We start from the raw sequence: 23,826 nt of genomic DNA, 5'->3' as shown, positions 1-23,826 counted from the left end.
CCAAGCGCGGGCTCCCATTGGCTACTCAGGGAGGACCCCGCCCCCCCGTCCGGGGGCGGAGCCGGAGACGGCCCGCCCGCCGCAGAGCGGGGCTCCTGCGTCCGGACGGTGCGCGGCGGCCGGACCGGGCTGGCGGGCGGGCGGAGCCGGGCCCCCGGGGCTGCTGCGGGGCGATCGGGCCGGGCTGCGGACGGCGCCATGGTGAGCGGAGCCAGGAAGGGCCGGGGAGGGGGCGGGTGCCGGGTGCTCGGGCCCGGCGGGGCCCTGCAGAAGGGGAAGGGGCGGCCCCGCCTGGGGTTGGGGCGAGCGCTGGGAGGCTCGGTCGCGGGCTGGGGGTCGCTGCGGCGGGGGAGGGGCAACCTGGGCTGGGGGCGCGGCTTCGGGGGGAGGGTCTGTTCCGGGGGGCCGCGCCCGCGGGCGGGGGTTCTTTGTCCGCTGCGCTGCGGAGAGATCGGGACAAAGGAGGCGGCGGGGGGCGGCGGCGGCGGCTTTGCAGGGAGCGAGTGTACCCCCCAACGCAGTGCGTGCCCCTCACCGCGGCCCGCAGTTCGGCGCCCCAGGCTGGCCGCGGGGCTCCTCGGGACACTTAGAGATTTTCAAAAATTAACAGGAGGCGGGGATCCTGGCAGCCTTCGGGGTGGTCAGGAGGAATCCGGGGGGTAGGAGAGGGGGTCCTGGCGACGTCTGGCGCCCACTTCGTAGGTGGGGAAACTGAGGACGGGCTGCGACGTTTGGTGCCCGGTTCCGTCGGCGGTGACTGCGCGGCGTGGGCATGACTGGGTCTCGTGGTCCCGCGTCCCCCAAGCTCCCTCCCCCAGTCAAGCCGACTGGAATTGCTTCTCCAGCTGTCGTTCCCCTCCAGCTGTCCCCCCACCCCGGGCCGCGTCCCTTCCTCTCTCCAGCCTTTTCTGAGCTCTTTGGTAGAGGTGGGGAGACGACGGAGTCGCCTGGCAGGGTTAAATGAGAGGGTGCGTGGAGCGCGCCTGGCATCGCCTGGCATCGCGCCTGCACGTCGCCGGCGCTTGGCACGCGGGAACTGACCGGGCGCTTGTCATCCCCGTGTCCCCAGCATAGAGCCCTCAGCTCCAGTCACCCAGACTGCTCTGATGGGGGTGGACTGGGCTTAACCTGTCCCCCTTGACCTCTCAGGCATGGGAGCGGGGGAGGTGGGGGTCAAAAAATATGCCATTGAGTGTCAGAGTTGAAATCCCAGATTCTGGCTCCAGGGCTGCCTGGGTTTGAATCCCTGCACAGTTACTTTCAAGCTGTGTGACCTTGGGCAATTGACTTAACTTCTCTGAGCCACAGACTCTTAAGGTTGAGAGGTGATGATCTTTGTGAAGTGTTTAGCCCAGCGTCAGGCACAGAGTAATCACTGCCAACTTCTGTCAGGCATCTACTGTTATTACCAAAGTTGTCTGGCAAGTGGGCCTACCCCGGGGCAGCCTGTGAGAATGACCAGTGGCTGATTCACAGGGCACGGGCATAGGAGACTGAGACTGACCTTGGGGCAGTCCCTGGGACTCTGCCTACACCAGCTTCCTCTTCTGCATAGGGGAACCTAGAGGGTTCTGGTGCGAATTTCCTCTTCTGGAGAACCGTGGTGTAATGGGTGGGTGGCGGAAGGTGAGGGTGACACTGGACGCAGAGCCAGGCACAGCGCAGTTAATCTCTCATCTGCATCGCCACTGTCCTCGCCCTGGCTCGTCAAGGGCAGTGGCCTGTGTGATGCTCCCTTGGGTCCAAACCCGGGCTCAGGCCTGGCACAGAGCAGATATTCCACTTGCCCCTTTGACGTGCCCCATCCTCCCCAACTGTCCTGTGTTCCTCATCAGAAACTGGGCAGGAAATGTTTCCAGTTTGTGAACTGGGGTCCCCCAAAGAGACAGAGCAGGGTTTGTTGGGACACCTGACAGATGGCTCTGTCGGGGGAAGGGGCATGGCTTAACTGTGCGGAGGTGGTTGGTCCCCTGTAAGCAGGACAGTCCCAGAAGGTAGCGGCTGCAGGGCGGAGGTAGCTAACTGGTGTCTAGCTGGGCTGGGTAGCACTTGTGACGTGCCCAGTTAAGCGAGAAGGTGGCAGCATGTCCCCTGAGGAAAGTGCTGTTTGTGGCACGGGGGCTGGACCAGGTTTTGTGCCCTTCTGGGAGCAGGTCCTTTGGAGAGGGGGGTGCTGTGAGGGGCCGCCCTGAGGTCTCCCTGTCCTCCCTGTGACACCCAGGAAGGTGTGGGGCCTGGTGACACACAATCCTCGTGGTTCCAGAGTCCCGTTGTCACGTTTCTGATCACTTCTCAGCCTCCCCACAGCCTGGCTGGTGAGGTCAGGGTCTCGTTCCCATTTTGCAGGCTGAGAAACTGAGGCCATTAGGGGCAGCTTGCTTGGCTGAGTCATACTAGCTCATGATATTGAGTGGAGGGATGGGATGGGGTGAAGAAAGGGACTCGAATTGAATCTGTTCTGTTGGAGGCTGAGGCTCTACTAGGCCTGGGGTGGGTGCAGGGACCTGTGGAGTGGGGTTAAGACTTCATTTTGGGGTCCCCTGAAGAGGCAGGGGTGACACACACAACCTTACATTGAGGAAGACCTAAGCGGTGGGCCTCTGAGGCCAGCAGGACAGTGGGAGATGCCTGGCTTGCTGGTGGCTGAGGCAGGGGCAGTCCTTTAAACCCACTGGTGGATGGTGGGGGCCGGGGTGGCAAGCTCAGAGAGGTGGCGTCTCAGGCACTGGGCTTGCATCTTGTTTTTCCAGGAGCAGTGAGTGAGGTCCCAGGGAGGTGGAGTGGGAGCGTGGAGGGTTGGCACTGTGTGTTTGGGGGTCCAAACGGCCTTGAGCTTCCAGCGCCAGCCTCCCTCCTGACTAAGGGAGCTGGCAAGGAGCTGCTGCGGAGGTTGGGGGAGCATGGCCCGTCACCCACCCCTAGAGTGCCTTGGCTGTGCGCTGGCTCCCAGGCTGGCCTGCCCCTCTCCCCCTGCACTTGGAAGCTCCTGCCCTTTGTTCTGCTGGGCCCCACTTTTGGGTCCATGTTTCTACCTGGGTTCACTCTTGGATAATCCGCTCAAGCTCCCCCCGCCTTAGTTTTCCCACCTGTGAAACTCAGATGGGAACCCTGAGGATTGCTAGTTGCCAGCTTATTAGGAGGATCAGATGATGGTGTGGGATAAAGTGTTAACCACTTGAATGAGTGTTCTGAAGGGGTCCAGGTTTCCCACGTACCATTCTGGGCATTTACCCAGCCTGCGATCCTCCCTGTCCTGCCCTGTGCCCTTTCCTAGCTTAAGGTGAGGAGGGGTCAACTGACTTGCAGGAGACATCTTAGCTTAGCAGGAGGGAAGCCCGGAAGAGATGGAGCCATCGGTAGGGTCCAGCCCAGGCCATGAGGGTTGAGGGGGGGAACTGGCCGGCCTCAGGTTGCTCTGGGATCTGCATCTCGGTGACATCTTCCCTTGTCCACAGCCCGTGTGGGGACAGCTGCCCCTCCAGGGGCTCAGGTCAGGCCTGCCTGGGACCCACCCCGACACTCAGGCTGCAGCCTGTCCTTCCTCCTTGGTAGCTTTGAGATTCGGGGGTGTTCAGGGGTAGGAGCTGCCTAGGCCAGCTGCCTAGGACTGCTGCTTCCCCCGAGCTTGGAGTGGTGGGTCAGCAGACAAGTATTGAGCACTTGCTGTGTGCTGGTGACAGGGCTGGGGCTCCAGCAATGGGCAGGATGGATGGCACCCTCCTCCAGGCTCAGAGTCCACTGCGGGAAGGAGTTGGCAGCCAGGGAAGCACCTTTCCTGACCCAAGAGAATGTCAAGTGGCAAAGAGCACCGGGAAACAGGAGGAAGTAAGACAAGACCAGGGCCAGTGGGGGTGGGGGGCGTCTGGAGCCTGGGGAGTCTGGGGAGACCGTCCCCCCCACCACCCCGCAGAGGCATCTTCTGAGAAAGTTCCCTCTGATGGGAAACAGCCAGTCATGGGACGTGCAGGGAAGAACACCACAGGCAGAAGGAACGGAAAGTGCAGAGGCCTTGGGGAGATAGGTCGGAGGCAGGAGGGTGTGAAGAAGCTGGGGAGGCAGGGGAATTCGGATTCTCTGCTGGTACTGGGGAGGGCTCTGAGCAGGAGATGACGCGACCAGATTTTGTAAAAGACGGGTCCTCAGGAAGTACTTGCGGAGGGAATGAAGTAATAAACACACACGTTTGGGGGTGGGGGAGGGAATTCCGACCAAGTGTGACTGTGGCCTGGTCACCTGGCTCTGTGCTCCCTCGAGGGAGACACCCAGACCTGGTTCCGCCCCCTCCTCCTGGCCTGGGGTGCCGGGGGCGTGGGGAGGGGCAGCAGACAGGGTTTAGAGGTCACCGCCCCTCTCGGAAGGTCCCTTGGAGATGGGGCTGCCTCTGCCTCCGTTTTTTCATCAGTCCTGGGAGCCCTGGTTCTCCCCCAGGACTCTGGGGGCACTTCCTGGGTTCCCCAGCTGGTTTGGCCCCTGGGGTCCCCATCCCCAGGTTCTTGCTGCCATTGTTTGATTTCTGACTTCCTGTCCCCAAACCCACTCCCTACCCCCTAGTCCCCAAACACACACACTTCCTCTTCCGAATTGATACTGACTTCCCTTCCTGTCCAAGAACCCAGAGTGGGGGCAGGCACCCCAGCAGGCTCTGGACACCCAGGAGGGCAAGTGGAGAGGGCAGGGTGGAGAGGGACTGGCGTGCTCCCAAGTGGGAAGAAAGCATGGGGGTTGGGATGGGTTTACCCGGTGCTGCCAGCAGGCTCTAGTGGGGGTGGGGTGGGGGGAGGGGTCACCTGTCCTACCTGGAGGCCCGAGAAGAGAACGGGCTGAGCAAGGTTGTGGAAGCTGATGGCAGCCCTGATGGTGGCAGGGGAGAAGCCAGGAGGACATGCCCTGGGCGGCACAGAAGTGTGTGGGGCCACCCCTGGAGCAAGTATGCCAGCCTGGTGCTGACACTGAAGCCAGGGTGGCAGACTGAGATGGGTGCCCTGAAGGGAGGAAGGGAGGAAGTGCAAACCACAGGACCAAGGGGGCTTCCTGCACTGAGGGGTCAGGACGGCTCCCTGCCTGGGCTGGAACTAACCAGGGCAGGGTTCTCAGCCTCCGCATGATGTTTGGGACCTTTGGGGAGGCGTCCGCAGCAGTGTGGGAGGTTTAGCAGCACACCTGGTCTCTATCCAGTTGGTACCAGTAGCAACCCCCCCAACCCCACACCAGTTATAACCAAAAATGTCTCCAGACATTGCCAGATGTCCCCTGGGGGGCACGACTGTCCCCACTTAAGAAGCACTGAGCCAGGGTTAGGGGAGCAGAGCATTTGGGCAGAGGGACCCGGCTGGGCAAAGGCCTGGAGGTAGAAGGAGGTGGGGTCAGCGGGAGATGAGCAGGGGCTGAGGCTGCTTCGTATCGATTCTGAAGGTCACTGTAAGGACCTGGGGCCTTTCTGCTGAGTGACGGGGCACTGGCTGCAGTGGTCCAGGTGGGCCGGGGAGCCCGTTGAGAGTGATGACAGCAGCCTGGCCCTGGAGGTGGTAAGAAGGGCACAGACTCCAGGTGTGTCGTCCCCTCTAGCCCCAGACCCCCCTGCCAGTGTGGTGGTGGGAGCAGGGCAGGAGTTTTCTCAAGGCCTGGTCCCTGGACAGACTCAGGGACATTGACTTTGCTGCCCAGAACGTGGTCCTGGGGTGGGGGTGGGGGGAACTCCTTGGTGTGGAGGAGAATCATTGCTAATTAAGGCTGTCATAGCTCAAGGACAGCACTCCATCCTGTTTGGAGGGGACACCTTCCCCTTCCAGCACTGTCTACCTGTACTGATGTCAGTCTTCTCCAAAAACAGCAGCTTCAGACAGCTGAGCACCAGCTCTGCGCCGGCCCGGTGCCCAAGGCGCCCCGGTCTCTCCTGCACTCTCACGACCACCTGGCTGTTACTATTATTTGCTCCATGTGTGGTCAGGCAGGAGACGTTAAAAAGGGCTCGGTCTGGGACCCAGGGGAGCCACCACCTCCAACCTCAGGGGGCTGTCCCTGCCTGCCCCTCCTCTACCCCATACAAACCAGCTGATCTCCACTGGCTGCATGTGGAATCTTCCCAGACCAGGGATCAAACCCCCTCAGCTCCTCACGCTTGCTAGTGGACCCACCTGCCTTCAGAGCCTTAGCAGATGGTGTTCCACTGCCAGGAACGCTTCTCTCCAAGGGCTGACCTTCCCGCATGTCCCAGCATCACCTCCCCGGTGTGTGTCGCCTGCCCCGCCCAGTTTAACCTGGTGGCACCTGGTCCCCTGTGTTCCCAGTGTGACTTCCCTGCATTTGTAGCAACAGGTGTGTGGCATATTGACCTGTCTGTAGCCTGGCTCCTGCACTAGACGCTGAGCCCAGTCAGGGCAGAGGCCAGTCTCTCCCGCTTCCCCTGTGCCCTCCTCAAAGTTCCCCAGCCAGGGCAGCTACAGCTCCTTTGGGAGCAGAGGCTGTCACTGGCTGCACAGTCTCACAGGTGTACCGGAAGGCTCGCTGAGCTGTATACTTCCCCGGTCGGGGCTGATGTCATTTCCCTGCTTTCGAATCCCTCGTCTCTGTCTGTCTCGAAGCACTGGCTCCTTTCATCTGTGAGCACTTACTAAACACCCAGTGGTGCTGGGTTTCTAGAACATCCATTCACCTGGAACAGACGCTCTTTCAGCCTCCACCGCGGTGGGGTCACAGGCCTCGGGTGCTGCCTCTCCTGCCTCTGCCGCACAGGTTCCCTCCCTGAGCGCGGGTGACTGGCTGGCTGGTAGCAGAGGCACTGAAGGTATAAAATGGAAGCAGCTGGGTGAGCAAAGAACGCTGGTGGCATCATGAGCCAAAAAAACCAGCAAACGGCAACCGGCCTGTTTTTCACTAGGATGAGGGCTAGCCCGGTCAGGCTTACAAACTGATTAAAAATAGACCCGGTGGAAGACCCAGCGAGAGCGTGTGAGCCGCCAGGGTCCCCAGCAGAGTGTCCCATCGTCTTGCTTTGTCTTTCAGGGCTTTCGGGTCCAGCCTTGCTGAGCTGTCCCCACGCGAGACCTTCCTGCGGAGCAAGCCCCTGCCCCTACAAGCGCTGACCATGTCTATTATGGACCACAGCCCCACCACGGGAGTGGTCACGGTCATCGTCATCCTCATCGCCATCGCCGCCCTGGGGGCCTTGATCTTGGGCTGCTGGTGCTACCTGCGACTCCAGCGCATCAGCCAGTCGGAGGATGAGGAGAGCATCGTAGGGGATGGTGAGACCAAGGAGCCCTTCCTGCTGGTGCAGTACTCGGCCAAGGGACCGTGTGTGGAGAGGAAGGCCAAGCTGACCCCCAACGGCCCTGAAGTCCACAGCTGAGCTGGGATGCAGAGGCTCCTGGGCCCATTTGTAGCCAGCCGGGAGAGGCACAGGAGGGGCAAACCCACAGACATGCCTCCGCCTAAGAGGAAGGGTTGACACTTGCTGGCATGGCCTTGCCAGGCTTCATCATCGCATGCACTGACTCCCGGGGTCCCAGCAGTCCCAATCCGGGGCTCGCTGGCCCTGGGCAACCCCTCAGCGTCCTGGTGGGACTGCCCATTGCAGGCAGTGGGCAGACCTGACCTAGCCGGGGCTCTCGGCCCCACAGCGCTTTTGTTACTTGAATGTTTAGCTGAGCCTGTTTTTGATGGAGCTACTACTACTGTAACGCGTGAACTCACAAGCCTGTGAACTGTAAATAGGCCCCGGAAGCACGTGCTTAAGCCTCTTTTGCTGATTTTTAAAAATATCGCGTGTAGAGCACATGGGACTGTCCGAACTAAGGCTGAGCTGAGTCAAGGCAGTGGGGGAGAGTGGTTTTAGACGTGTAAGGCCCACGTGGCACTTGGCAGGGGCCTCTGATACACGTGCGTCTGTACGTATAGGACGTGACATGTCGGTTTTAAGCCTCCTAGCAGACCCTTCGGGGTGCCTTGGTGGTTTGCTTTGTGAGCGATGAATGGAATCGGGGGCGCGATCCGCCCCTGTGCCCCGCCCCGCTAGCTCCTGGTAGATGAGGTCGTTAAATGGCTGTTCCCTGTTGCCGGTGGAGCGATTGCAAGGAAGCTGCTGCGGCTGCTTGGGAGCCGGTGAAGGACGAGTCAAGGCACGAGTCCCGAGGCTGCCTGGCGTCCCAGTGGCAGAGCAGTTTCTGGCCCCCGTGGTCTTGAGCATGCTGGGCGCCCCGCCCCCCACCCGGCTTTACCGAGCGCTGGCTTTGCTGGAAAACACCAGAGCTGCCGCCTTCACCCGCATCCGAAACCCAACTGGCCCAGGAAGGGGAGACAATGGCGGCTTTAGTTTGTTGTTGTATTTAATGTTTTCTGCACTGGAGGGGGGCGGGGTTTAGTTTCCCCTCTGTTTCCCCCTCCTGCCCTTTTCACAGATCTGCTTCCTTTCTGCTCAGATTCCCACCCACCTGCTCCATTTCACTGTCCTCAGCCGGCCACCCACAAGGAGGGTCCCCTGACCTTGCTCTGAGAGTGCCCAGTGTCGTTTCTTGGGTCTCTGAGGAAGCAGGAGCCCCGAGCAGCCTGTACTTCAGTAGGCGGGTAGGGGGAGAAGGGGCTTAAGGTTCAGGACTTGGTTTTTGCAAAGATGAGGAGCTGGATGGCCACGGACACCCCACCACCACCCCTTGCCCCTCCACAGTGTCCCTTGTGTAGACTTCAGTGAACTCGGGTTTTTAATCACACCACTGTAAACAGTCCTAAACGATGATTAGATGGTGATTTGTGTGCGCATCCTTGGGAATAAACTGGAGGCCAGCCCTGGCAGAGCTTCGGAGCGCTGGCCCCCAGCACTTGAGCCTCCTGCCGCAGGAGAGGTGGGGAGCGCCTGGCTAACCCCAGGCTGCTGCCACCCCGTCAGAGCTCCCCCCCCCAGAGCTCTGGCCTCCTGGGCACGCTGAAGGCGGGTCCTCTGGCCTCATCCAGATTTCCCCTAAAAAAGTGTGTTGAACTAATCCAACTTTTTAGAACCCCTAGGAGGGAGCTTAGGGAACACCTTTCTTAGCAGTGTACCCCTCAATTAAGGGTCCAACCTTAAATGATGGCTAGGGGGGAGGGGAGGGGTAGCTAGTTAAAAGACAATTTGAGCTGAAAGCAGGGTTGAGACAGCATAGGATGCTACTGAGGGATCCTTAGAAGGTGGCCGGGCTTTAGAGCAGGGGAGAGGCTGCCTTTGGTCCCTACCCGGGGATGGCTAAGTGTGAGACGAGACCAGCGGAGGCAGGACACAGTGTGGGCTGCAGGCGGGTGTCAGGTTCTAAAGGGGTTAACTGGAAGGTCAAGGAGGTGTGCTTTCTAACGGAGGACATAAAACTGGGGCAGGTGTGGGGGTGTCTGATCCATTCCCCTCACATTTCAGAGCTTCGGGCTTTCTACCTCTACTTTCTGCAGCCGGTGGTCAGCAGCTGAGACTGTCTGTCCTTCCCCCAAGTAACCGAAGCACATGCATTTTCAAGTCTCTGAGCCTGACCCTGAAAACGACCACCGCTTGACTGTCAGGCTTGCCCCGAGCTTCTTACCATGCCCCTGCAGTTTCAGTTTTGAGAACATGAAGCGTCACTTTCTCCTTAGTTTCACTCTTGGGGGGTCCTTATCTGTTGACATCTATGCCTCTGGCACCGGGCGCATCAGCATGGTGTCCTTGTCGGTTCAGAGGCACAGTGGGGCTCTAGTGGGGTCTCTGGGGTAAGTGGAAGGGCCCACAGGACTGGTGACCAACCACACAATAGCTCTCACTGTTCTTTGTCAATAGCTACTTTTTTTAGCAGAGACACCAGAGCCACGCACTCCAATGGCTCAGTTAAGTTATGACCTCTCATTGAATTCTTTCTGAATAGCCCAACTGTTGCGTCCAAGTTTCCTGACTTGTCAGTCAGGACATTAGCCTTTCATCCTGCGTGTCATGGCAGAGGCAACAGGAGGGGGATGGGGAGGGAACTCCGACACTGAGCCACTGAAACAGGGACTAACTTTTCTGACGAATCTTCACATGGACTGTGCTACTGTTTTTTGTCTCAAAGCTACCAAGTTTGTGCAATAAGTGGAGGGGATGTCACCCCTGTTCAATAAAAGCTGAATGACATTCAAGTTGATTTTCTAGACCACTGAGAAAATCTTTATTTACAATAAATTTCAATAAAATTTGCATAAATATATTCCCAATGTACAGTTTTCTCCTTTGATTTCTTCATGTCATTTTCCAAAGTCAGTCTGTCCGATTCTCAGGGCTCCCTTCAGAGGCCAGTGTGGAGCTGACGTTGGCAGGCAGGGGTGTGCTGGCGGGCAGCCGGGGGGCACCTGGGGGCTCGGGGTGCTCTGAGCGTGCCTTGCTTGGGGGCACGCGGTCGTCCGCCCCGTCCCTGCCCTCCAGCTTCTGCTCCATGGTAGCCACCAGGATCTTGAGCCACGTGTTCTCAGTGAGGAGGGTTTCCGAGGCGTCAGCCAGCTCCTGGAGCTTGCGGGCCACCTCATCAAGCTCCCGGGTCTTATGCTCGTAGAGGGCCTGCAGCTGCTCGCTGTGCAGCCGCAGCAGGTCATGCTGCCGCTCCAGCGTGTGCTGCTGCCGGAGCAGCCGGTGCTCGTCCCTGCGTGCGCTGGCGAGCCGGGCCTCCACCTGGACCTGCGCCCGCTGCAGCGTGCCAATCTCTGCCCGCAGCTTCCGGATCTCTCTCTCCAGGTGGGCGATGTGCCCCTGCTGCAGGACCGCCTCGCTCTGAAGACACTCTGCGGTGGGAGGGGCAGCCAGGTTCCGGGGGGCGGAAGCTGGGTCTGAGTGATGCAGGATGAACCGCAGCAGGTTGGGAAGGGTGATGGGAAGGTCTTCAGGGTATTTCACACTTAGGTCCTTTCTGGAGAGAAAGGGGGAAGGAGTCAAAGATCAGAGAGCCAGGCCTATGTTCTTAGTCCAAAACCAGGCTGCCAGCGAAGGTCAAGCTGCTGTTTCCTACCAAAAGGAAGTCCGCTCGGGAAATGTCATCCGGAAAAATGTTCCACACACGAGGGTGTCCCTGTGCTGGTTCTGTAATTACAGTGGTTTATCTCAAAGACGTGTCTGCTCCTGAGGACAAAGGGCTCGGACTCTGTTCACAACCTTCCAGGAAAGATAAGAGCTCCCAGGCCGAAAGCCAGTGGTGTGTCAGGAAGAGTGTCCTGGGGCCAGATCGCCACCACATCATTCCTGTGGCCATCAGCAATGCTTGGTGAGATGGGGAAAACCTCCAACACTCAGCCTGGCTCTTCAGCAAGCATTTATTATACATTATCTGAGCAAGAGTTCTCAACTAGAGTGACTGTATCCCCAACCCTTTGAACAGTGGGCAACACCTGGAGATACATTTTATTGTCAAGATGGGGAAGGTGTTACTGGAGCCCCACCCTTGACAGACAGATTGAGGGGCTCTGAAGAATGAAGGCTGCCCAGCCCGAAGAAAAGACAAAAGGTGTTCTATCAAAGGGTAGCCCTTTCCCTATGAAAGAAAGATCACAGGGAAATTAAAACCAGATATGCCCCATTTTATATGTTTATGGAAAATTTCAGGTAAATGGAATAATTTTTTTTTAAACTTTGGGGGTAAGCACATAACCATGTCTTCCTTTAAAGCATAGTTTCCTTAACGTGTAAGCTTTCTCCACTGGGGCCTCCCAGCCATTCAATCGACAACTGAGAACACCCTGGCCCCTGTGAAGAGCGGGCAAGGACGGGCAAGCAGAGATTGGATCTGCCCCCAAGTTCTGCAGCACAACCTGATCTTCCAGGACACAGCAAATGTGAACCGTCCCCAGCAAAAAGCTTAGTGTGTGTATCTGGGGACACAGGACAGAAAATGACACTGGTAAGCATGCTGTTTTTCAGTATCTGGAGCAATCTCCATGAACCTACCTGAAGGGTGTGCTAAAATACTTTCAAACTCCTTTAGCAGCAAGGACACAGAGCGTCAACAAGCTGCTTCCCAAATGGTAATCGTTTTGCAGGAGTGGTGGTAAAGGTCCCACTGTTTATCTGACTCTTCTGGAAGTTCACCAAGAGCACATGTATGCACCTCTATCTAGCACGCAATAAAAGGCCAAATGCAAATTGGCCAATGGGCTATAATAGAGAAGGAGGGTAGGCTGCTCCTCTAAAGAAGCGAGGTCCTTCCCCAGGGGCCACGCTAGAAGGAGCCCCCTCCTACTTCCAATGTGCTGGCCCAGCACCGGGCCAGAGTACCTGCCTTGTGAAAGGTCACACAGAAGACGTGGTGGGACAAGAGTGGCTGAGATGCCCCTGAGTGGGAAAGTAGCCCTGCAGGAGGAGGCGGCGGCCCAGGCACTGTGGCAGAGGACAAGCTCTCTCCTACAGTTTCACTTTCATGATTATTAAATCCAACGTGCTCACTGAGGGCAATTTGCAAAGGGTGTAAAAAGCACACGAGGCATTCACCAGACCACTTGTAAGCCTCACTCCTGCAAAACCATCACCATCAACCCCTTGATACCTTTCCTTCTGCACATATTTTAACCCAGTGCATGTGTAAATTTATATTTTACCAAAACGCATATGCACTTTTACATTCTCTTCACGGAAGATAAGCATGTGACTGTGAGGAAGGTCTTACTGCATGTTGTCAGCCTTTTCATGTCCTCTTTTGCAAGCTGTCAGCTCTCTGCCCATCTACCTTCTGAGTAAACTGAATACTCACCTTGGACCAGCTAGTGAGGAGCTTATTCACTTCTGATTACCATTTCTTTTTAGGAAATAAGAAAAAAATTCTGTTCCTGGGCTGCCCTGGTGGCTCAGTGGTAAAGAACATGCCTGCCAATGCAGGGCACACGGGTTCGATCCCTGATCCAGGAAGATCCCACACGCCGTGGAGCAGCCGGGCCAGAGCACCACAACTACTGAGCCTGTGTTCTAGAGCCAGGGAGTGCCAACTACCAAGCCCACGTGCCCTAGAGCCCAGGCTCTGCCACAGAAGAAGCCACCGCAACGAGAAGCCGGCACACTTCAACTAGAGAGTAGCCCCTGCTCGCCACAACTAGAGAAAACCCTCATGCCTCAGAGAAGACCCAGCACAGCCAAAAATAAATAAATATTTTATAAAAAAGAAAGTTTCCATTCCAGGGCAGTAAGACTTTGGTTCTCAAGCTCTCTGTTAAACTAGAACTGGACAGTCTTCTCTATTTAGTATTTACTTCCTTGACTTTTCAATTCAGGGAAACAAGAAAGGGCTGCAGCACCCTTCCTGCAGGGCATGAGCGACTCCCTTGGGTGGCCTCAGAGTGAAAAGTGCCCAACCCAAACACGAAACCATCTAGCTGCTGGGAACGCCTTCCTGCAAAGGCATGTGATGGGGGTTATGACTTCACCGCTTTTTCAAACTAGGCTTGAAATTTGAAAAATGAGGCGTTAAACTTCACCTCTGTCCGACAAAAGGTGAAACTGCTTGTGTCACTGTCCATGCTTCCTGGACTGTGTGGCACTTGAGATGCTTCTTAGAAAGAAAAAGGCTCATCACCGCTCAGTGGTGGAATGGGGTGAGTCACGCTCTGTTTTTAGTGCATGATCTGAAAAGACCCTACTACCACAGGAAGTGTACCAGCAAAAATTCTTTGAGATAGAGAGGAAAAACCAAGGAAATGAATCAATACACGTGAAGGAAGCACTCTCCTTAGAGAAACACATGAAGCACGACAGTGGCTGCAATAAATAGTAAAAGCGAGCGCTGGAGAATAAAACACGTGAGGTAGAGAGCATTACTAAACTCATCCTGCGAGTGCTTTTCCCTGAGAAGATATTGTCAAACCCATGTGACTGAGTCTCTGAGGACCCATCCTTTTAAAAACAAAAAGGAATTTATACAAAGAGAACATTTGGTTTGTCAGGCTTTAAAAGGCCAAGAGTTAATTTCCTTTCTACCAAAACATCCGGATCCACGTTCGCTGACTGCCAGGTTGGCGTTCTTTTGCTAACCTAACGACCATCCTGTGCCTGGGCTCTCAGGGAGGGTGCCCTGATGGCTGACCTTGGAGTGCCCTTAGATGAATGTGGAGAGATCAAGGTGACAGCCCTTGAAGTGACATTCACGGGAAGAAGGCTCTGTGAGCCCTAGAGTGGGGGTGCAGCGGGTAGGAGAGCCTCTTTCCTCCCTGCACCAGGGAGCCGAGGAAGCCATCCGCAGGGCTCAATGAGAAATGAATGACTCACGCGGAAGCAAGCAAGCCGGGCCTGCATCCCCGAGAGCCTAGCCATGAGCTACTGTTTTGCCCACTTGAACCTGGGGCTCTTTGCTGTCAATCTCAGCACACACTGTGTGCTCATAAGGCCAAGAAGGGGCACGAGTCCCAGTGGCCATATTCATGCTTGTGTAAAGCACACTCCGGGAGGGGCACATTTATTAAAACCACTACACCTGACACCCTGACACCAAAGCCCTTTTCCCCTTGGCCCCTAGTGGTACGTTTCAAACAATGCATTTTATTCTCAATATTTTAGTAATATATAATGATACACGTTTCACTTTTGTGAATTACCTCAAACCCATTTTATTTTCGGCAAAAGAATCCCACTGCCCAAATACTGGGAAAAAAAAAAAAAAAATCAGCATTACCTGTTACAGGGAAAAAATAAGACAGTAGGAAGACGATCAACCATGAATTCCCAAGGAAGATCATTCTGAGATACATCGATCCTGGTAAAGGGAAAGAACAGAAAATGTAAAAGAGTGGCCCAAGAAACTCCAACCCGGAACCTGAAAGCATCTTCTCAAGTAACTTAAGAACCCGGAGCGCTGTGTGTGCCACACGGACCGGCCCCTGGCAGTGAGCACACCACTGGCAGGCACAGCGCACGCGAGAAACACCGAGGCTTTCAGGACAGGCAACTGCTCACCTGACTCGCGGAGGGAAATGTAGTGGGGTTTTGTTGTTCCTTTGATGTGGACAATTTTTAAGTCTTTTATTGAATTTGTTACAATATTGCTTCTGTTTCATGTTTTGGTTTTTTGGCCAGGAGGCATGTAGGAGCCTAGCTCCCAGACCAAGGATCAAACCTGCACCCCCTGCATCGGAAGGCGAAGTCTAAACCACTGGACCACCAGGGAAGTCCTGAAATGTAATGTCTTGAAAGTAAAAGTGAATTCCAAAAAAGAATAAAAAAGTCTCACTGACACCTGACAGGTAGTCCACCTAACTGACAGGATGTGGGCAAGTACTTCAACCCATGAATCAACCCTGGAATAAGGAAATCACTGCACAAAATACATCGAGCCTCTGAAAATGTAAGAAAGCTGGGAACGAAAGATAATACTCTACATTTTGTAAGTCCAGACAGAGACCAAAAAAGTTGTATTTTCTTACCAGATTTTAGATTAATTTTCTAATACAGGAAATGACACCTGGGCTAAATTACCCAACCTGTGCGCTTGCTTTCTGCTGAACGAGGTGGAGGCACCTCTTCAGCCGGCACTGAGCTGGACCTGTAGGAGGGCCTCCCCACTCGCCCTGGGGACTGCTCAGCTGAAGCAAAAGGAACATCCTAGGAGGAGGAAGCAGACCGAGGAAGGCCCGCTAGGCCAGGTGTCAGTATCCACAAACAGTACATACAAAAGATGGAAATGTTCTGAATCATTAACTTGACAGAAGTTTTCAGAATGTATAATTGGGAGCGGGAGAAATCAGTGCCATGCATTTGTCCAGAAGGATGAAATTCGCTTAAAAAAAAAAATGACATAACCAAATCATAGCAGTTTTAAATAGCTTCACTAACAAAACAGCACTCCCGCCTCCCCCTGTGAAAGGCTACAGAGAACATCAGTCCTATTTTTTAAGCAAGTGGTTTATAATCAAATGCTTTTACTCCTGATTTTTTACTTCAAGGAAAAACTAAACTGTAAAATCAAAAAATATATTTGTAAACATCCCCTCCGAATTCCATTGGGCTAATGAGGACCTCCTTTCTGCCATTCTCATTCAAGTTCTGGTGTCTATGTCAACATACTGTGAAGAGCAGCAGTCGTATTTCACGTTATATTCTTTTCAAAATTAACTGTATGAGGTGCATTGTTCTAATGAAGAGGTAAAAATCCCATCAAATGCTCAACCATAATTTATGTAACCATTTTTCTCCTGTCAGATATAAATAACACTGCAATGATGAGCACATGCTTCTCTGGGAGTCACATTTCCTTAATTCCCCAAAGTGAAATTAACTGGGTCAAAAGTATATAACCATTTTTGTGACTTCTTACAAATGGTACTAAAATGTTTTCCAAAAAGCTTATGCCAATTTACTTTCTCTATTAGCTACATCTGACTGTGACAATTTCATTTGATTTTATCAACACAAGATCCTACCAATGGGAATTCCCTGGCTGTCCAGTGGTTAGGGCTGTGCTTTCATTGCCCTGGGGACTGGGTTTGATCCCTGGCCATGACCTGGAAGCCACATGATGTGGCCCAAACAAAACCAAACAAACAAAGATTCTACCACTCAAGAGCATTCATTAATAAATGTAAATGACATTTTGTTATTGTTTTAATTTACACTTACTAGATTATCATTTCCCTACTTGTTTATTCACTCTCTCCTCTTAGGTGGAAAGTCTGTTTTGTGACCTTTCTCTCACACTGCAGTCCTTCTCAGCTGTTTCTCCCTCCATCCCCCACTTCCTCTGTGGTAAAACACACATAACACAGAATGTGCCATCTTAACCATTTCTAAGTGCACAGTGCTTTCATAACGCTGTGTAACCATTACCAGCATCTGTCTCGGGCTCTTTCATCCTGCAAAACAGGAACTGACCCCACTCGACAACCACTCCGGTCCTCCCCACACCCCTGGGTAACCACCATTCTGCTTTCTACCTCTATGACTCTGACTACTCTAGGGGCCTCGCGCAGGGAAAGTGCACAGCGTTTGTCCTTCTGTCTCATTTCACTTAGCATGAACATCCTCAAGGTGCACCCATGTTACAGAACGTCCTTCCTAAAATTTTTAAGGCTGAGTAATATTCCACTATACGTACAAACGACATTTTTCTCTCAGCAGTTTTCTTAAACCACTTTAATTTCTCAGGGTCTGGAGTATGAAGGCCTGATTCTGAATCCTGATCCCTTATTTACAGGTTGCTTGACTCTGGGCAAGCTGCTGCTATTTCTATGTCTCAGATTCGTCCTCAGTAAAAGGACTGGTGATCACGCCTGTTCCACTGACTGTCCTAAGGATTAAGTCAGATACCGTGTATGTATGAAAGTCTCCCAGCACAGTGCCTCCTCCAGTGTGGCTCTAAGTCATTATTTGCAGTACACACAGAAGGAAAGACACACGTGCTGGCAAACACAGCTGCTGTCCTTCTGTGAGTCGGTTTTCTGTATTTTCACTGCACACTTTCCTAGTGAAATCTGTTCATCTTTCTTTCACTATTTGGCAAGTTTCCACCTCTCAAAGTAACCAGCAAATCCAATATTCTATTTTCTGTCATTTTCTCTGATTTGATCTTTTATATTTAATTCTACCTATCTGAAGGGGTTTTCTTGGGGACGAGGGATAAAGAAGATATAGCTTAAATTTAAATAATTTTCCCTCCGAACTGCCTACTACCTCATCCAAAAACTCTTTGAGCATTGTTTTTACAAAACAGTGATTTAAAATTCATTTGTTTACTGAAGATCCCACATACAGTGCCATGGAATCACACAACTAGAACACCACATGGGTATTAGCCCATCTTTCCTCTTCCTTTTAGGAATGAGGAGGGAAACAAGGCCTGCTGGAGAGATTCACTCCAGGTCCCAGGGCTGGTTGACAGTATGTCAGAGACAGGCCCCCTTTTGCTGGGCCAAGGCCCCAGTGATGTATATTCCAGAAAGCTGGCCACTTGGGGGGCTGTCTAAGCAAACAGGTCAGCACTGCTCCCACAGAAACACCCTCAACATCAGGCAAGGAACACTCAGTATTCACCAGGAAGACTCTGGCGCCAATGAGGTTTTGCTCATAGCTTCCAGCTGACAATCAACTCAGTCTTATCCAAGTCCACAGAAAACTGGCAGACCCTTGCAAGCCACGTGGCTAAGCTGGAAGCAAGAACACAGACAGGCACCCAGCCCAGAGTGCGGCAGCATGGGCTTCCTTACCTCGCCACAGTGAATGTGTCTGAGGGCAGGAGCCGAGCTAGCTGGATGAAGACGTGATTGAGGGCTGGACAGAAGCCGCACCACTGTGCGTAGTAAAGTAGCAACACGTCCTGTGGGAAGAAGAAGTTGGCTGTTACTGGGCTTCTGGGGTCCTCACTGTACTTAGAGCCTGGCAAGCATTCCATAAATGCTGCTCATGCACAAAGAACAGTGAAAATTTGATGTCTGGGTATTTTTTTTTTAATATTTATTTATTTGGCTGCACTGGGTCTCTTAGTTGTGACATATGGGATCCAGTTCCCTGACAAGGGATGGAACCCGGGCCTGTTGCACCGGGAGTTCAGAGTCTTAGCCCCTGGACCACCAGGGAAGTCCCTGATCTTTTGTTGGTGTTTTCAGTTATGTATTTTTAAGGATGCTTTGCACTCACAAAAGCACCATGTAATTCACGCACATTCTGCAGTAAGGCTGTCATGTGGCTAGTCTTCTGTACGTCAGCACCAACTGCTCCACCCATGACTGCAGCTTTGGAAATTATTTTAATAGGGACAGATAGCTTGATTTCTGCCTCGCTCGATTCCATACCTGTTTCTGAAGGACTACTTCCCAGAAAGTATCAGTCGTCACTTCAGTGATTAAACGCTGAGAAGTGAACTGGGTAGAGTCACTTCCAATAAGATGCCTTTTCAGGGGACTGTAGAGAACGCTGAAGTTTTGAATGAAAGACTCTAAAAATAAAGAGAAAATGAGATCAGCTCTTCTCTTGGTACAAGGAGAGTAGCTGGCCCACTTTATACTTTAAAAAGTGGGCTGGCTTCACAGGCCCACTGAAGAAAATCCACACAGGAGGGGACAGGGGGTTGCATTTTAGTTAACAAAGCACCACTCAAGAGTTCCATGGTCTACTGTGCACGGGCTAGGAATTCAATGCTCTTTTTTTCTAACACTGGTCCACAAGACACCAGAGACTGGGTAAGTCATCAATGAGTCACCATCGAGATTTCAACCTACAAGACCAAGACCTTTAAGCCTAACTACTGATGTAGTAACTGCACAAGCTACTGTAATGTGGGAGGTGTTCAAACACTCATTCAAATGAGGGTGAGGAGCTATGGTTTGTGTTTCCTTTACTAAAGTTCCTCAAGTTTCTTCTTTAATTAAAAGGTTAAGCGAAATAAACAACTATATTTAGTGGGAAAACAGCATCAATAAGACCCATAAATAATACAAAACCCTAACTTGAACCAGCAGTTTTACCCTCCCCACCAACGACTATGTTTTCAGATTCCTTTGTTTCATCTGTTTCATCTGAAGCAGCACTAATCTGAGTTTCATTTTTTTTTCCTTCTCTCTCCATTCTGAGGTCCTAGTGAACAATGACAGGCTCCATGGAGGAAGGAAGAAGGGAAGAAGGTTGAGTGAATACTAAAGAGAATCAGTCATCAACATCTGAATGACACTTAGTTGGTTTTTTCAAACATAAAACCCAGAACTGTTCACTAATTTGAATGAGGGCTGAATTCTGAAACTGCCCCAGAAATGGCTGACTTGAGAGTCATCTCTCCAAAACAACACAGTGGATGTTTTTGTATGAGGACTTTGACAAATTTTGTCACCAACCACAGCACAGAGAACAACAGAACTAGATGTTTCAGAGTAGATAAAGAAGATGAAAAGAAATCAGATGATGGCGTCTTTCAGATCACCCTTAAATTCAGGGGGGGCCCATCACGAGCTCACTGAATGCTTGAGTAACAGCACAGGAGGCAGGAAGATCCAATCAACGCTTACTTTAAAAATACAGGCTTGTTTCATTTTAAGAAAACTCAGTACACCAAAATATAACTTCAGGCAACATGAATGAGGAGCAAGGTGTGATATCAAAAGTGGACGCACTTCAGTGACTATTCACGGGGTTCCTCTACACATTCAGGAGGCTTCATGTTTTAGTATATAATTTGATGTAGGAAAAATAAATCACTATTTACATAAGGCTTTTCAAACGTGTCTAATACAGGAAACAAGCAAGCTTCACCTGGACTTAAAAGACAGCACCTAAAGTGACTAATATTTAATAAGAGTTTTGAGTTTCTTACTTTCATGCTCTCCAAAACTTGAAAACGAAAGGTTGCCCTCCCCACCACATTCCTCCTGTCTCCATTTAGCAAACACCGAGACTTTCCTCCATGGTTCCAATGAGGCTGAACTAATACAGCTTTTGAATTCACACTTCCTTGTGTGCACATCAAGGATGTCAGCGAAGCCCTGGGAATAGGACGCGTGGGCTGGGTCACTGCTGCTGCCAGGCTCTAAGGGCAAGCTTGCGGTGCTTTCCCAGAACGGTGATTTACCCCCTTCCCAGCCCTGCCCCCAAAGTGGGTCTTGCTGATTTGGTCTGACACTTGATTGTTACCATCTAGGCACCCAAGGTCATAGCAGTATTCCTCAACTTGCTAAAAAGGAGCAGCAGAACAAATTAGGTCTGGTAGCCCTGATATGTAGTTAAACCTGCAAGACATAAAGGGGGCCAGGTGGTTCTATCATTCCACTGCTTTCTGTGAAGCTCCTGCCAGGGCTGTTCATCAGCCAGGGGAGTTACCACCAGACCCACTCACCACCACCCTGTTCGTCACTGTGGCCAGGTTCCCACCTTGGAAATGCGGCGGGCACTGACAATCTGGGATGCTGGACTCTTCCCAAGGGCTAAGTGACCAACTTATCCAGAATTTGGAGTTAGGGAGTTTCTGTTTCATTTAACAGACAAAATTAGCTTCTTTTAAAATTACGACTGCAGTGTAAAGATTTAAAATGAGCTAGTAAGAGCCAGCTGTCATGAGATCCCTAAATAACAGTCACCTATGGAAAGTTAAGCAAAGCACTAGGCTTGGGGAAGGAAATGCCCATGGTACCTAGGGTGAACTTCATAAGAGCCTGTTTTGGATCCAAGATATAGTGAGACTCTTCCTTCACGTCAACAATTGTAGCAAACTCCTTCACCCGTGCGGCGCTCGGAGCACCCAGCCTCTCCGCATACAACCAGAACAGATTGGAGTCCAGAAGGTAGATGTTTAGGGTCTTGTTGGTTCTGCAGCTCAGGCCTGTGAAGCTCGAGCTGCTCGTCTCCAGTTCAGGAAAGAGATACCTGTTCTCCTCAATGTGAGGAACAGAGCCCGGGCTCTCAACCTCGCACTTCTTCTCTAGGGAAGAAAATGCAACAGGCGGGGTTTCAAAGACACCTTGTTCAGAATCAATGAAGCCCGCTACGCCCCTGTTTATGGTCCTGCAACATGCAGTGTAGTAGCTGAAAGGGCTGTAGAAACTTAGAAAATTGCTGCATTCTATGCTGTCTGATGCCACATGATAAAAGGTCTGCTCCTTGAGGTAGAAAGAATCCAGAGCTGCTGCCATCTCGAAGAAGCTGCACTGGGGCATGCTGACCGAGCTCGGCCTGAGGCCACCGGCCGTCTGGTTGACACACAGTTCACACACATTGTGGGTTCTGGAGATGGAGTGCCACCGTGGCAGCACCACCGTGTTGCAGCAGGGTGACGCTGTTATCAGCGGCGGGTCCGGGAGCCGGGCTGGGGGATCAGGTGCCAGGGACTTGAACGCGGGGGCGTCCACTCGCCGCAGGTGCTGGAGGAGCCGCTCCACCACCTGGTCCCCGTGACAGTTGTTGTACTCCAAGGCCACTTCGGTGATCTGAAACACAGGGCGGAGCTCGTGAGAGGCGTGGGGTGAGGTAGGGAACCAAGGGACTGACACTGGGGCTTGTAGGCCTAGAGAGCATCCTGTCTGATTCAGAAGGAAGAGCCCTGGCCGGAAACAGCAATAAACAGGAAGCTGTCACACCTAGAGCTATTAATAGAGGGTTCCGGGTCACATTTCAGATCATGTCACTCTGTTAAATACTGAACCACCTGTTCAGAGATAGAAGGGGTCTTAGAGGGAGATGTCTTAGCCTATCACGTGATGGGGTGAAGCGGCTCACCCCACAAGACACATCTGGGTCATCGAAGAACCAGGAACAGAATCTAAGTCTGAACACCCAGCTGAGTCATTTTCCTTTATATCCTTAAACTCCTCCAGAGGAGGTCTTCATTCTTCCTCTTAAATATAACAGTCTAGCCTAAAAAAACTTGCCAAGCACCTAACGAGTAGATCAACTATCTCCTGGCATCTATGTTTCCAAATAAATTAATGCACCAGAGGAGCCCACGAATTCAACCTGTTCCAAACCATACTCCTCCATTTTGCCTTCCTGCTCCTGCACCAGCCTCTCTGGAAAATGGCACTGTCAAACCAGAAACATCAGCCAGCCCTCAGTTTCTCCTCCACGTCACCCACGCCTCCAGTCAGGCCAGCACTGACCTGGGCAGTGTCCTTTTGCATCCCTACGGCCACTGCCTCGACTCGGCCTCACTCCTCACAGACCGCCATTCTCTCCCCCGCCCACTGAGCTTCCACACTGCCACCCCTTATTTTTAAAAATACCAACCAAAGCATGAGGCTCCTCTGCCAAACGACATTCAGTGGCGCCCCTTATCTGGAGGGTAAAACCAAACACAGTCTGACCCAAGTCTGCCTTTCTGGTTGGTCAGAGCCTCCTCCATCTGGCAAACCTCAAGACTCTCCCCAAGACCCTACACCAGTAAAGGTGACCCCACCCCAGCCGGGGGAGAGGCAGGTTCCCCATTTTTACGGTCCCAGAAGTCCTTCCAAGAGAGCCTCACAACTGTCTGTCGAGACACCCCTCTTCCCCACAGGCTCAGGGATCCTCACGGGCAGGACTGGGCTTGATTTATCCTGCCGTCCCCTTAAGCCTCGCCCAGTGCCAGGCACGTAACAAAGGCTCAGTAAACACCTGGTGAACGAAAGCATCTCGGGGGAATGAATGGACACACTCCCGCTTCTTGGTGAGATGATCGGCTTTACCCTGAGATCAGTGCTAGCCATTTAGATTCAAGTTGCATTCCAGGACTCTTCCATTTCCAAACTCAGGAGCTTTCACCACCCAACACCACCCCAGTTTAATGCAAAAGACAAGCAAGTCATTCTAATCCAGAGGCACTCATACTCCCTAAAACAGAACTGTGCTAACTTAAGTCAAATCCTGCCATGGGTAGTTAGTTAAAGGGTGTTAAGTCACTCAGGATTTTGTTTCATTAAAGAGGGTGCATGTGTGTGCGCATGTGTGTAAAAACCATTTAGTAAGTACTTTTCCAATTTAAAAGAAAACCCATATTTTATAACACATGATACTTACGGACAGAGTTAATTTAAGACATGTGTTTGTACAAAAAAACAAATTGTTCGAACAGTTCTTGGGCATAAAAAAGGTTACTTTAGATGATAAAACCAGTGTTTTGGTCCCCCCCTCCCACACACACATGTACACACAAGAACATCTCAGCCCTTCTTAAAGGGTAAGGCTCCGACAGCACATTATACTGAAAAGTTCAAGCCTATGTGATTAATAAAGAGCCCAGCTGCCCTCTTGCCTCATCTGGGTACTACTTTATATTCAAAGACAGATCACCACCCCCAGGCCCCCACCAAACCCACAAAAATTCAACTACAGTCAGCCCTTCATATCCTGTATCAGCAATTCAAACAACATGGATCAAAAATATTTGGGGGGAAAAATTCCAGAAAACAAAGTTTGAGTTTGCTGCACACAGGCAACTATTTACATAG

The 23,826-nt window shown here is 52.4% G+C and overlaps 2 protein-coding genes across 9 annotated transcripts in view; one reads left to right on the top strand and one right to left on the bottom strand.

Annotated features, from left to right (window-relative positions):
• Positions 1-99: 99 nt before the first annotated feature.
• SNN (stannin) lies at positions 100-10,182 on the top strand. Its single transcript, XM_086375740.1, has 2 exons — positions 100-201; positions 7,003-10,182. The coding sequence occupies exon 2, from the start codon at positions 7,085-7,087 to the stop codon at positions 7,346-7,348; it is 264 nt and encodes an 87-aa protein (XP_086231866.1). The 5' UTR covers positions 100-201; positions 7,003-7,084; the 3' UTR covers positions 7,349-10,182.
• The window catches only part of TXNDC11 (thioredoxin domain containing 11), a 60,329-nt gene continuing 46,611 nt past the window's right edge, over positions 10,109-23,826 (bottom strand). For all 8 annotated transcript variants that reach the window (XM_086375731.1, XM_086375735.1, XM_086375736.1 and 5 more), the window contains 5 exons: positions 21,039-21,831; positions 18,715-18,857; positions 18,130-18,239; positions 14,607-14,687; positions 10,109-10,868 (listed from right to left, as the gene is read on the bottom strand). In XM_086375731.1, coding sequence (XP_086231857.1) covers positions 10,226-10,868; positions 14,607-14,687; positions 18,130-18,239; positions 18,715-18,857; positions 21,039-21,831 — 1,770 coding nt within the window. In that variant the 3' untranslated portion in view covers positions 10,109-10,225. The remainder of the gene's footprint in view (positions 10,869-14,606; positions 14,688-18,129; positions 18,240-18,714; positions 18,858-21,038; positions 21,832-23,826) is intronic.

The sequence above is a fragment of the Bos grunniens genome, chromosome 25 (genome assembly GCF_055505025.1).
Source record: "Bos grunniens cultivar Pamir isolate PY7600 chromosome 25, Bosgru_T2T1.0, whole genome shotgun sequence".
NCBI lineage: Eukaryota > Metazoa > Chordata > Mammalia > Artiodactyla > Bovidae > Bos > Bos grunniens.
This window is presented reverse-complemented; position numbering and strand designations above follow the sequence as displayed.